This window comes from Squalius cephalus (assembly GCF_949319135.1).
Source record: "Squalius cephalus genome assembly, chromosome: 4".
Classification (NCBI taxonomy): Eukaryota; Metazoa; Chordata; class Actinopteri; order Cypriniformes; family Leuciscidae; genus Squalius; species Squalius cephalus.
In genome coordinates this window covers 55,511,902-55,524,401 of record NC_137125.1, presented here as the reverse complement: position 1 = coordinate 55,524,401, position 12,500 = coordinate 55,511,902, and the positions used below count along the sequence as shown (strand labels likewise).

General features: G+C 45.0%; 2 protein-coding genes across 6 annotated transcripts in view; both read right to left on the bottom strand.

Annotated features, from left to right (window-relative positions):
- Window positions 1-1,240: 1,240 nt before the first annotated feature.
- gpr19 (G protein-coupled receptor 19) lies at window positions 1,241-5,600 on the bottom strand. 4 transcript variants are annotated; one of them, XM_079870191.1, is made up of 2 exons: window positions 5,416-5,600; window positions 1,241-3,323 (listed from the first exon to the last, which is right to left on the bottom strand). In XM_079870191.1, exon 2 carries the CDS (start codon window positions 3,300-3,302, stop codon window positions 2,061-2,063), a length of 1,242 nt encoding a protein of 413 aa, XP_079726317.1. In that variant the 5' UTR covers window positions 3,303-3,323; window positions 5,416-5,600; the 3' UTR covers window positions 1,241-2,060. The 4 variants fall into 4 exon arrangements, with proteins under 4 accessions (XP_079726317.1, XP_079726315.1, XP_079726314.1 ...); XM_079870189.1 differs by lacking the exon at window positions 5,416-5,600 and adding an exon at window positions 3,916-3,983; XM_079870188.1 differs by lacking the exon at window positions 5,416-5,600 and adding an exon at window positions 3,508-3,546.
- A 643-nt stretch (window positions 5,601-6,243) lies between these two features.
- Window positions 6,244-12,500, bottom strand: part of tbk1 (TANK-binding kinase 1) — a 17,547-nt gene continuing 11,290 nt past the window's right edge. The window contains exons 10-21 of one of the 2 annotated variants that reach the window (XM_079870186.1): window positions 11,742-11,800; window positions 11,502-11,593; window positions 11,311-11,412; window positions 11,036-11,114; window positions 10,806-10,927; window positions 10,119-10,195; window positions 9,427-9,466; window positions 9,172-9,291; window positions 8,957-9,053; window positions 8,773-8,873; window positions 7,441-7,512; window positions 6,244-6,792 (exon numbers count right to left, since the gene is read on the bottom strand). In XM_079870186.1, the coding sequence (XP_079726312.1) occupies window positions 6,741-6,792; window positions 7,441-7,512; window positions 8,773-8,873; window positions 8,957-9,053; window positions 9,172-9,291; window positions 9,427-9,466; window positions 10,119-10,195; window positions 10,806-10,927; window positions 11,036-11,114; window positions 11,311-11,412; window positions 11,502-11,593; window positions 11,742-11,800 (1,013 nt within the window). In that variant the 3' untranslated portion in view covers window positions 6,244-6,740. The remainder of the gene's footprint in view (window positions 6,793-7,440; window positions 7,513-8,772; window positions 8,874-8,956; window positions 9,054-9,171; window positions 9,292-9,426; window positions 9,467-10,118; window positions 10,196-10,805; window positions 10,928-11,035; window positions 11,115-11,310; window positions 11,413-11,501; window positions 11,594-11,741; window positions 11,801-12,500) is intronic. The other variant, XM_079870187.1, reaches the window with a different exon arrangement.

Genomic DNA, 12,500 nt, shown 5'->3' with positions numbered 1-12,500 from the left:
TTCTACTTTTAAATTTCGGACTTTCCCCGATCCGCCGGTTTGAGCCCTGACCTGGAGATCACATGACCTGGAGGAGATCACATGACCTGGAGGAGATCACATGACCTGGAGATCACATGACCTGGAGATCACATGACCTGGAGGAGATCACATGATGATGATGATGATGATCTCTGGTCATGTGATGAGGGTGAACTCGTCCTCGGCGTGGATCTCCCCATCGCTGAGTCTCAGTCTGGATCGTTTAGAGCTCAAATGTATATTTTTCTATGACGTGTTTGAGGTTGTAAAGCATGTCTGATTATTAAACTGTAGCTTTGCTTTGTGCTCATGAATATCTGTACAATATAAAGAGTGGATCTGAATCTGGCTCTCTCTCCTCATTAGAGCTCTCTAATTACTGTTTCAGACTGAGTGTGTGTGTGTGAGAGTGTGTGTGTGAGTGTGTGTGTGTGAGAGTGTGTGTGTGTGTGTGTGTGTGTGTTTCATGAAATCCTTTGCTTTCCCCCAGAGTGACGAGAGCTGGTCCGAGTTGTGTGTGTGTGTGTGTGTGTGTGTGGTCAGAGCTGGTCCGAGTCGTCCCTGTCGGAGTGTGCTGGATCTCCACATCTCAAAGATATTCTCATGCATAAACACCCAAATAATATTGTGGAAAATGAATATTATAAATGCATAAGTTTCTATTATATTACATCATTAGTTAGATTTGATTTATTTTTATCAAATGTTATTTATTTTATTTAAATTAAATTTATTTTAACTAATTTATGCACTATTTAGTTACTTAGTTTAATCTTTTTAACTATTTACACTGCTAATTTTTTATTTAAAACAAGTTTTATTTAGTTTTATCAAATTTTGTTTATTTACATACATTTATATTTTAGTCATTGGTTTATTTTTAAATGCACTGCTATTTAAAACAAATTTCTCAAATGTATTTTATTTAAATAAAATTATTTTAATTCATTTAAATATTTTAATTATTTAAATTTATTATGTAAGCACATTTTTATTTATGTATTCTAATAAAATGTATTCAAGTAAAATATATATTTTTTATTTTGCTATATAGTATAATTTAGTATTAATAACTTTATATTTATTTAATTAGTGTAATCTAATTTTTATTGATTTATTTGTCCATTATTTGCATTGGTGTTCTCGCCCGGGTCTTCGGTGTGTGAATGAGCTGTTCTGATGAGTGAGCGTCAGGAACTCACACACACGGTTTCATCTGAATCTTACAGAACGTTTAATTGTAAAATCACAGCGACAAGTCTGTCTTGCATCATGAAACGACACACAAAACTCTGAGACACAGTTTATCAGCAACTACAGGCACAAACACACGACGCGTCTTCAGGAGATTCACATGAATCCCGAGATCACAGACGGACCGGAAACACCAACAGAGGAACACATGAACGCGTGACGTCACAGTTAGCCGTAGCACCGCGGGTTAGCATCTCAGCAGGGGTAGCTCGCTCTTTACACTCACATTCACTGCAGCGTAATCCAGTTCCTCCAGTGGGAATCAGCGAGATCGGGAGAACCGGAAGTGTGTGAGCTGCGCTTCATACATCTCTAGACTTCCGGTCAGAGACAACGGACGTTTATTCGCCTGCGAAATATCGCTAATGACCGCGGTGCAGTTAAAGCAACAGTTCACTCAAAGTCTGGCCTCATCCCAGCGAACGCTCTGTCAAGGTTCTCAAAACATTAATAGAACGTTCGTTCAAAGTTATCTGCGCTTTAATCATGTTCTCAAAACGTTAGAACAAAAACATCAATCATGGAAAGTTTTTACCAGAAACGGTTTCAGTTGGACGTTTTTTAAATGTTTCTACTTGTTTCAGAACGTTCAGATTCAAAAGTAACGTTCACTAATGTGTGAAGAATGATACAATGTTACTGTCATAATGTTTTTGAAATGTTCTCAGAATATAGTTTTGTTCGCTAGGATGTCGTTCCACAGGCTGTTTGAAAAACACACAGGGTTTAGAACGAATTGATGTTCATTTCTGCGTGAACTGTTGCGTTACGACAAAAGAGAGCCTTTACACAAAAGTGTTGGGTGGGTTAGCGCTAATGGGCCATGCTAATTTCTTCTCCTTTGCTTCTCGGTCGAAAGTGTCGTAAACCGAGTCTTTGACGAGCGTCTTCGCCGGCACCGGCAGATCCACCACGCCGACGTAGTTCTTTTTCGCCATCCGCGAGCTAGCGGTGATGGTGTACGCGTTACTGCGGTAGCACTTCATAGACGACATGCAGAAGGTCTCTCTCATGCCGCGCCGGAAGTTAGCGTTGTACACGGAGTAGAGCGTGGGTTTGGACGCGGTGGAGCTGAAGGAGATCCAGGCCACGGCGATGAAGAACAGCGCCCCCTGTCTGCCGGAGCCCGACGGGTGCCACAACTGTGCTACGTAAAACGGCGTCCAGCTTAGCAGAAACATCCCGTTTAGCATCAGGAACATCTTAATGGTTTTGACTTTAGTCCTGGGGACGATGTTCATGGTCCTGCGCACCGTTCGCCCGTCGGCGCCGATCCTCCAGATGTAGCGCACCACCCGCTGGTAGAAGGACACGATTAGCAGCGCCGGCACCAGGAATCCGAAGAGCAGGTGCGCGACCGCGTACGCTAACCCGTCCCAGCTATCCGCTAGGAAGAAGTCGCAGTGGTTCCTCGACGTCGCGGATCCGTAGAAGAACAAACACGGCGACACGAAGGCGGCATCGAACAGCCATGACGCTAAAATCATGCGCTTAGCCTTCTCGCGCGACACTTTGAAGCTTAGCGGGTACACGATGGTGTAGAAGCGGTCGACGCAGATGGACAGGAGCACGTACACCTGGACGCCGGGGCACAGGTGCTGAAGGTAGCGTACGGTTCGACACGCGGCCGCGGTCAGAGGCCAGTGACCCGCCGACACCTGGAGCAGAACTAGCGGCGCGCAGGCTAGGCTAAGCAGCAGGTCCGCGCACGCCATCGACACCACAAAGTAGTTGGTCGTGGACTGAGTTCTGCGGCTGCGATGGATCACCAGACACACTAGCGAGTTTCCCAGAACCGACACGAGCCAGAAGACGCTGAACACCAGGCCGAGGAGCGTGACCTCTGTCGGGGTCAGGTCATAGGTCAGGTCGTGTGAGGTCAGCGAGCCGTTGCTCTGGAACGAGGACGAGTCCAGACGGCACATGACCGGCGTCGGCGTTGAAGAATCGTTCCCGTCGGAGTCGTTGAAGAGGAAAGCGGGGGGGAGCGAAGGCTTCTCGCCCTCCATGGACAGGAAGTGCATCATCAGCCTCTGAGTCGATCACAGCTGAAACACACGAGAGGAGCAGATGATCAGCTGTGTAGAGCTTCACATGTTCGACAAACAACGTCTTTATAAGGTTATATATCACTGATAATATAGTTTATATAAATCTAACTCTATATATATACAGCTGTGTGATAATATAAGGCTAAAGGTTGAGCACATGAACAATCTCCTGATCTAGAACCCGTGTTTTTGATCCAGAATCTGTGATCGTCTGTTTTCCCTGCATCTGAAACACGTTTCCAGGGAGAGCGATCTGGTTCCTCAGTCTAGAACCTCTTCTGTTCAGGTGTTTCAGACACACAGCACTGCTGGATCTGAGGAGACCAGGGCGAGCTCTTACATTAAATACATAATCAAACGACACCGGATTGAGTTGATCAGCTCGTTAGGAGAGACTCCACCATCATCATCATCATCTTCATCATCATCACCTGAACCGAGTGTGTCAGATTAGATCAGGTGTGAAGGACTTCATGACACGAGGGTGAGTGAAAACACGGCTCCGATCACTGATATATCAAATACCGAGTTATTAATATTCATATTTATATCGTCTGAAGAAACATTCACTTTTTTAGAGAAGACAAACCTTATTTAAAGCGTCGTGTGCCGGATGTAAATCCTCCAGAGAGCTTCTATTCTATTACAGCCACCCGAGACTGAAGATGCTCCTCGAGAGACGCTCATCACCTGTGTGTGTGTGTGTGTGTGTGTGTGTGTGTGTGTGCTGATCTCAGCACAGTTTACTCTGGTGACGACGCGGTAATTCATCAACAACACATCTGATCCCACAGGAGATATTGAAGAATATGATGAAGATAAACAACATTTATAGAACCTTCTTATGACGTTAAACTCTGACATGCGTTCTCGTGATGTTGAGCAACATTCCTGTTTTTCCTTGATGAACGTTCCCACTGCGTTGAGAGAAGGTTCCGAGTACATTCTCAGATAAAATTATAAAATACAATGTTCTCTTAACGTTCACATAACCATGAAAAAACATCTTAAGACATTTTTAAAAACTGGACTTTTTAATCATTCAGAAATAACGCTTTTATAACCTAATGGAAATGTTAGCTAACGTTCTTAACACATTTTTCGTTAAAGTTGTTCCGTCATTTTTGAACGAAAAATGTTACGCTATGAAACTTGGTAAAGGTTTTGGCACTTTCCGTGTTTGAACACACACACACACACACACACACACACACACACACATCATGGACGTGAATCGAAAAAGCGAAATGATCCTGAAAAGCGTTCGGTACTGCGGGAAAACTAAATCCCACTGAAAGCTCATTTATTGATTTATCAAACTCACATTTCACCCTAAAAATGCCGGGATGTTTCAACACACGTTTGGGTAAATATGTACTAACGCAACCGGTGTGTTTAAAATGTAATTTGAACCAATAATAACCAATAGATTTGAACCAATGGTTGGGTTTTCCCATATTTTACCCAAACGTGGGGCTTGTTTATATTTATGTCTTTGATTTTCTCGCAGTTTTAGAGTAAACCGTGTCATGTATGTTTTTATTTTTTAGCGTTTTTCATAACAGCAAATGTAAAATTGTATTATTTTTTTCAAGTTAACTCATCATTTGAGCAATGATCTGCCGTGTCTTCTTTAAAAAGAGACCAAACTCCCAAAGCATTGAAGATTTCTGACTGATTTAATTGACCATTTCATTTTCATTCTTACGGTATATGCTCAAAAAGTGAATTAATGGATTATAACTACAGCATAAATATAATTTAGTAGGCTAGCATAAAATCCCCCTAAAAAAAATACAAAATATTAAATACAACCTATCATCGAACTAAAACACAGCATAACCATTTCATTGAAATAAAAAAACGGTATTTTTTCCCAGAGGGTTAAAAATGATTATTCAAACATGAAAAGATCCATGAATGAATTAATCGTCGTATATGTACATATGAGGGCCTGTTATGATTCAGCATCAGCACGAGCGCTCGTTCACGGCGGGTAACACTGTAACAACAGTATATTATGAGATATGAATCTGACGCGCGTGTAACGCTCGCGTGAGGCGCGTCGTGTTGTTTTCCTCGGACTCACCTCATCAAGCGCTTCTTCTCCTCCTTCTTCTCCTTCTCGAGTCGTTTATTTCCTCCATCGTTTCTCCTCATCGACGTGTTTCTTTACATGTCCTCCGCTTTACAAATCAATCGATCACAGCATCATCCATCGAGCTCAGACACGCGCGCGCGCTCACATCAGACCCGCGTATGCAAATCCGTGACGTGACAGTTTTGATTGTGCTCATGAATTATTCATATGTGAGCCACACACTGTTTGTGTCACTGTCACGGTGGGGTTTATGAAACACTGATTTGTTGTTTTGTTTTCGAACTGAGCCGATGATATCTACACATACATTGTTTATTAACCCTAATACACGAACACATTTAGCATGTTTATGAAGCACACGTCTGCCATTGTGAGGACATCAGGAAACACTGGATCTTTGCAGCTGGCTATTGTCCGTTCTGACGTCAGTGATGCAGTGTGTCACGTGACCTGCAGGGTTTGTTCTTCAGCAAGTGTCATTATATGAGCGGATGAAATGAATCTGTCAAGTGTTTGTTGCATCGATGCTGATGCTGTTGTCTGAGGGTGTTGCCATGGCAACAGCTGGTGAGGAGAGGCTGTTCTTTTGTGTCTGTTGTCATGGCGACTAATAGCTGTATCATCAGAGAGAGAGAGATTTCTAATTCCAGTTACACACAACCGAGAGAAAACCACGTTCGTCTGAAGATGCTCTCGGGTTTGTTGACCTTTGACCCCAGCGCTCATGAACCGGTGATGATGAGCTGTCAATCACTCACTCTCAGCTCATTCTGTGTCTGTCGAGCGAGTGATCATTTAAAGCAGAGAAGAAACAGATGAAGGTTTTTTCTTTTTTTAATCCTCATTTACAGAAAACAACATTAAAGTCTATAAATAGTTTTCATTTACACTGATGGAAAACAGTCAGAGTCTCAGTGAAACGTTACAGTCGTCGAACAGGAGCGTTCTCTCAGCGTTGAGCAAGCGTTCTTCCAGAAACATTAAATGAAGGTTCCGAGTTATCCGCTCTGATAATGTCCTCAGTTTAGCACAGGAGCATCACGTCGATCAGTGGTTCAGAGGCTGCTAGCGTAGCGTCCGCATGACGAACACGAGCGCCTGGCGAACACGAGCGCCGCAGACCCGCACCGGTGTGTGTGGATCAAACCTCATGATCATGAGGCGAACAGAAAGTAAAAGCACGTCTTTGTGCTTAATAATAACTCTATAGTGTGAGAGAATTAACGCAAGATTAAAGAGATGAAGAAGAGTTTCAGCAAGTGTATTTACACTCATATGTACAACAGAGAGAGCTGAGATCCGGTCAGATCCGGTCAGATCCGGTCCACGTTCCTGATGGCGCCGTCCACCGTCAGCGAGCCGAACCTGACACACAGGAGAGCAGTCTCAGTGTGTGTGTAGAGTGTGTGTGTGTGTGTGTGTGTGTTCATGAGTGTGTGTGTGTGTGTGTGTGTGTGTGTTCATGAGTGTGTGTGTGTGTGTGTGTGTGTGTGTGTGTTCATGAGTGTGTGTGTGTAGAGTGTGTGTTCATGAGTGTGTGTGTAGAGTGTGTGTTCATGAGTGAGTGTGTGTGTGTGTGTGTGTGTGTGTGTGTGTGTGTGTGTGTGTGTGTTCATGAGTGTGAGTTCATGAGTGTGTGTTCATGAGTGTGTGTGTGTGAGTGTAGAGTGTGTGTTCATGAGTGTGTGTGTGTGTAGAGTGTGTGTTCATGAGTGAGTGTGTGTGTGTGTGTGTGTGTGTTCATGAGCGTATGTTCAAGAGTTCATGAGTGTGTGTGTGTAGAGTGTGTGTGTAGAGTGTGTGTTCATGAGTGAGTGTGTGTGTGTGTGTGTGTGTGTGTGTGTGTGTTCATGAGTGTATGTTCATGAGTTCATGAGTGTGTGTTCATGAGTGTGTGTGTGTGTGTGTAGAGTGTGTGTTCATGAGTGTGTAGAGTGTGTGTTCATGAGTGTGTGTGTTCATGTGTGTGTAGAGTGTGTGTGTGTGTGTTGATGAGTGTGTGTGAAGCTTCACCTCTCCAGGAACAGGTTGTTCTCCGCCAGCTCCTTCACCACTCCCTCCATCTCCTCCTTCAGCTTCTTCATCCTGAGGGAAACACACACGGATCAAGACTATATCCAGGGTTAGAGATTCACTTCTTTACTCGCCACTCCGGCTACTAAATGTTTAAGTTACCGGCCGTTCAGAGCTTCCACTAGCCAAACCAGAAGAAAAAAAAAGAAATAAACCAGATGAACTATGTCACAGTGTGTGTGTGTGTGTGTGTGTGTGTGTGTGTGTGTGTGTGTGTGTATAAAAGCTGTGACGTCAATCTGGTTTATTACTTTTTGTTTTTTTTGTGTTTGTGTATATATACGTGTGTGTGTGTGTGTGTGTGTGTATATATTGTAAAATTTCTTATTCAAATGAATCCTGTCATCCAGCATCTCCTCTTCCTCTTTCATCCTCATCACCAAAAATATGTTTTAGATGGACAGATCAAACAGTGCAAAGAACATCAGCATAGAGTGTGATTCTGTTCACCGAATGCTTTTAAAGGGCTCCTATAATGCCCTTTCTCAAGATGTAAATAAGTCTCTGATGTCCAGAGTGTGTGTGTGAAGTTTAGCTCTAAATACCCCACAGATATTTATATATCGCATGTTAAAATTGTCACTTTGTGAGGGCGAGCAAAAACACTGTGTGTCCGTCCCTTTAAATGCAAATGAGCTGCTGCTCCCGGCACAGGGGGCGGAGCTTCAAGAGCTCGTGTTCTTTTACCTCACACACACACACACACACACACACACACACACACACTGAACAATTCAAAAACGTTTAGCATTTATATTCAAACCGAGTCGGACAAAGATGGAGAGACTCGAGAAGTGGATCATGTAGAAGCAACAGGACGTTTCTGAACGGTTAGTTGATGAGTTTATGAAGCTGATGTGGAGTTATCTTCCAGTCATTAATTAGCATATTCTATCATGATGATCTATAAATCGTGTTCAGGGGGCGGGGTTTATGTACATTTTAGGGTTAGTGATGTCACCAACATTGTAGTTCCTACCAGCCGTTTGTTGTAGTTCTTAAAAAGTGATTTCTGTAAAAGTTTCTCCCTTTGCTTTGAACTTTGAGCGTCGGGTATGAGCAGATTCTGCGCTGTATTTAATACATCATTACGACTCACGAGTATTTGCGCTAAATCTGCGCGAACTTCACGAACTTCTCCAGCGAAGTGAGTAACGCCACATGATCGAGATTCGACAGCGTTTCCCGCCACTGCTGATTTTACTCTGGTGGTGTTTATTTCAAACCCTGTCCATACCATATCTGACCTCAGAGGTCAGAGGTCATGCTCACCCCAGGGTCATCTCCACCAGAGTGCTGGGACTGAGGTACGCCTGCGGTTTGAGTCCTCCAGCCGCCATGGGCATCATCTTCTGAGGCAGCTGCTCCATCAGCTGAACACACACACACACACACAGGTTAGCGTCTCTGTGTCGTTACAGCGCAGCTACACGGACAGCACTTCCTGTTTACTCACTTTATACACGCGCTGCAGGATCAGAGTCACTTCCTGTTCCATGCCGGAGAACTGACCAGTCAGAGACAAGAGGTGCTTACGAACATGATGGAACTTCCTGCAACAGAACAGCACAGTTACCATGGCAACAGCGCACAGAGCCAATGAGATCCCTGCGCTCACAGTCATGTGTCGAGTACAGCAGGTCACGTGACTCAGTTTAGGACATCACTCACTTCATCCACTCCTCACTCTTGGAGATGAAGAGCCGATACTTCATGGCACACTCGTCCGAGAACAGCGCCCGCGCCTTAGTGGCGTGCAGAACCAGCTTCTGTCTGAGGGAACACACCGATCTTCAGGTCATCGTGACACACACACTCTCTCACTCACTCACACACTCACACACTCACTCACTCACACACTAACCCGACCCCTAAACCTATCCATCACACACACACACACACACACAAACACTCACACACACTCACTTGTCGAACTTGTGGATCTGTTCTTCATTATAGGGCAAACCTGCGGAGACGAGACAGGAGTCAGACACGAGAAGAGAAGCAGCTCGTGATGTACTCTCACACTCTCACACTCTCACACTCTTACACACACACACACTCTCACACTCACTCACTCACTCACACACACACACACACACACACACACACACACTCACTCACTCACTCACTCACTCACTCACTCACTCACTCACTCACTCACTCACTCACTCACACACACTCTCACACTCTTAAACACACACACACTCTTACACACACACACACTCTCACACTCTCACACACACACTCTCACACACACACTCTCACACACACACTCTCACACACACACTCTCACACACACACACACTCTCACACTCTCACACACACACTCACTCTCACACACACTCACTCTCACACACACTCTCTCACACACACTCACACACACTCTCACTCACTCACTCACACACACTCTCACACTCTTAAACACACACACACTCTTACACACACACACACACTCTCACACTCTCACACACACACTCTCACACACACACACACACACTCTTACACACACACACTCTCACACTCACACACACACACTCACTCTCACACACACTCACTCTCACACACACTCACACACACTCTCACACACACACACACACACACACACACACACTCACGTCTCTCGGCCTTGTCCTTCTTGAACTGCTGGTAGACGGCGCTGATGGCGTCGAGCAGGACCTTGATCTTCTCCACACTGCACAAACACAACAACAGCGTCAGTCTCGCGTGACAGTCGCACACTCACGCCTAACACTGCGCTTTATACACACATCACTCACACTTTATTTTACAGTGTGTACTTACTATAGTAATAACAGTACATGATGCTTGATTACGTACACACACACTACCAGTCTAACGCTCTGGATCGTTTTTAAAATAAGTCTCTTCTGCTCACCAGCGTTTGATTAAAAATACAACAACAAAAACACAGTAATATTGTGAAATATTATTATAGTGTAAATCATCTGTTGTCTATGTGAATATACAGTAAAGTGTAATTTATTCCTGTGATCAAAGCTGAATGTTCAGCATCATTACTCCAGTCTTCAGTGTCACATGATCCTCCAGAAATCACTCTAATATGAGGATCTGATGATCAAGAAACATTTATGATTATTATCAGTGTTGAAAACAGTTTTGTACGATTTTAATTTCAGGATTCTTTGATCAATAGAAAGTTCAAAAGAACAGCATTATCTGAAATAGAATCTTTTGTAAATAAATCTTACCGGTCCAGAATGTTTGACTGGTAGTGTGTGTGTGTGTGTGTGTGTGTGTGTGTTGGTTGTAGAGTAACTCACTTCCGGTCTTCCGGATGCGTTCCCACTTGCTGCGTCCAGGTGTCGGTCAGACTCCCGCCGGGCAGGAACATGGTGCTGATGTCCTGCAGCGTCTGCTCCATCGAGCCCAGAGAGCTGGACAGCTGTGTGTGTGTGTGTGTGTGTGTGTGTGTGTGTGTGAGAGAGAGAGACGTGATGAAGAGAGCCAGCGCTTACATGAACAAGCTTTAAACCTCTAAACCTTCACTCACCCGCATCACCTTCTTCCTCATGTCCCGGATCTCATCGTACTCCGCCGACAGCATGTTTCCCTGCATCAGGACCTCACACCTGACACACACACACATGCACACACGCACGCACACACACACGCACACACACACAAAACAAGTGACGGGTGACGGCGTGTACATGCGTATCATGTGTTTAGTCTTTAGGAAACACACACACACACACACACACACACACACAGCTCTTCACTCTCTCACACACACACACACACACATGCACACACACACACACTCACATCTGCTCGGTTCTCTCCAGCGTTTGGCTACAGTAGTTGCACGCGTGGATCACCTCCGTCTTCTTGTGCACCGTCTCCCCGTACTCGTCTCTGATCAGCTCACTGCAACATCAGACCCACAGTCTCAACTCACACACCAAACTCTAAAACACACTGGTGTCGTTTATCAGGGAGTCGCTTCATGAACTCACTTCAGGCCTCGCACGGCTTTCCTCACCAGCTCCTGGTACAGAAGCAGCGAGTCGGACGTCTTCCACAGATATCCCACGTCACCTGCGAACGTCTGAGCAGAAACACGGCTGACATCTTTACTAACAGGCTGAAAGCGATTAAGACATCTCATGAATCGGCTCAGGAGCTCGAGCAGGTTCAGGCTCTGACTCAGCGCTAGATACCTCAGACCCGTGACCTCAGCTCCTGCGGTGTCTTACCTTGGCATAGCTGGCGTCCAAATCCAGGTCGTAGCGAGGCTGTACTTTAGGAGGGCTGGCTGCAAACACACGGATCCTTATTAGTGTTTTGGGCAATGAAATAAAAGTTATCAGATTACTCTTCGCTGTGACGAGTAAAGTAACGCATTACGCACAGATCACCTGCGAGGCCTGGAGGAGACTGAGGCTCCAGGTGAGAAACTTAATGCATTACTTTCCATCATGAGTAACTAACGCGGCTTTCGCACCGGAGGAAGCTCTTCATCGTTCCTAGAACTATTGGCGGAAGTTCCCGGATGTCGGCGTGTTTGTTCGCACTTCAGGAACTAGGAACTATTTTAGTTTTAGGAACTCCTTTTAGAGGAACTACTTTACTCCTCCTCCAGAGTCGCTCTACACCAGCGCTAGAGGAACTACTTTACTCCTCCTCCAGAGTCGCTCTACACCAGCGCTAGAGGAACTACTTTACTCCTCCTCCAGAGTCGCTCTACACCAGCGCTAGAGGAACTACTTTACTCCTCCTCCAGAGTCGGTCTACACCAGCGCTAGAGGAACTACTTTACTCCTCCTCCAGAGTCGGTCTACACCAGCGCTAGAGGAACTACTTTACTCCTCCTCCAGAGTCGCTCTACACCGGCGCTAGAGGAACTACTTTACTCCTCCAGAGTCGCTCTACACCGGCGCTAGAGGAACTACTTTACTCCTCCTCCAGAGTCGCTCTACACCGGCGCTAGAGGAACTACTTTACTCCTCCTCCAG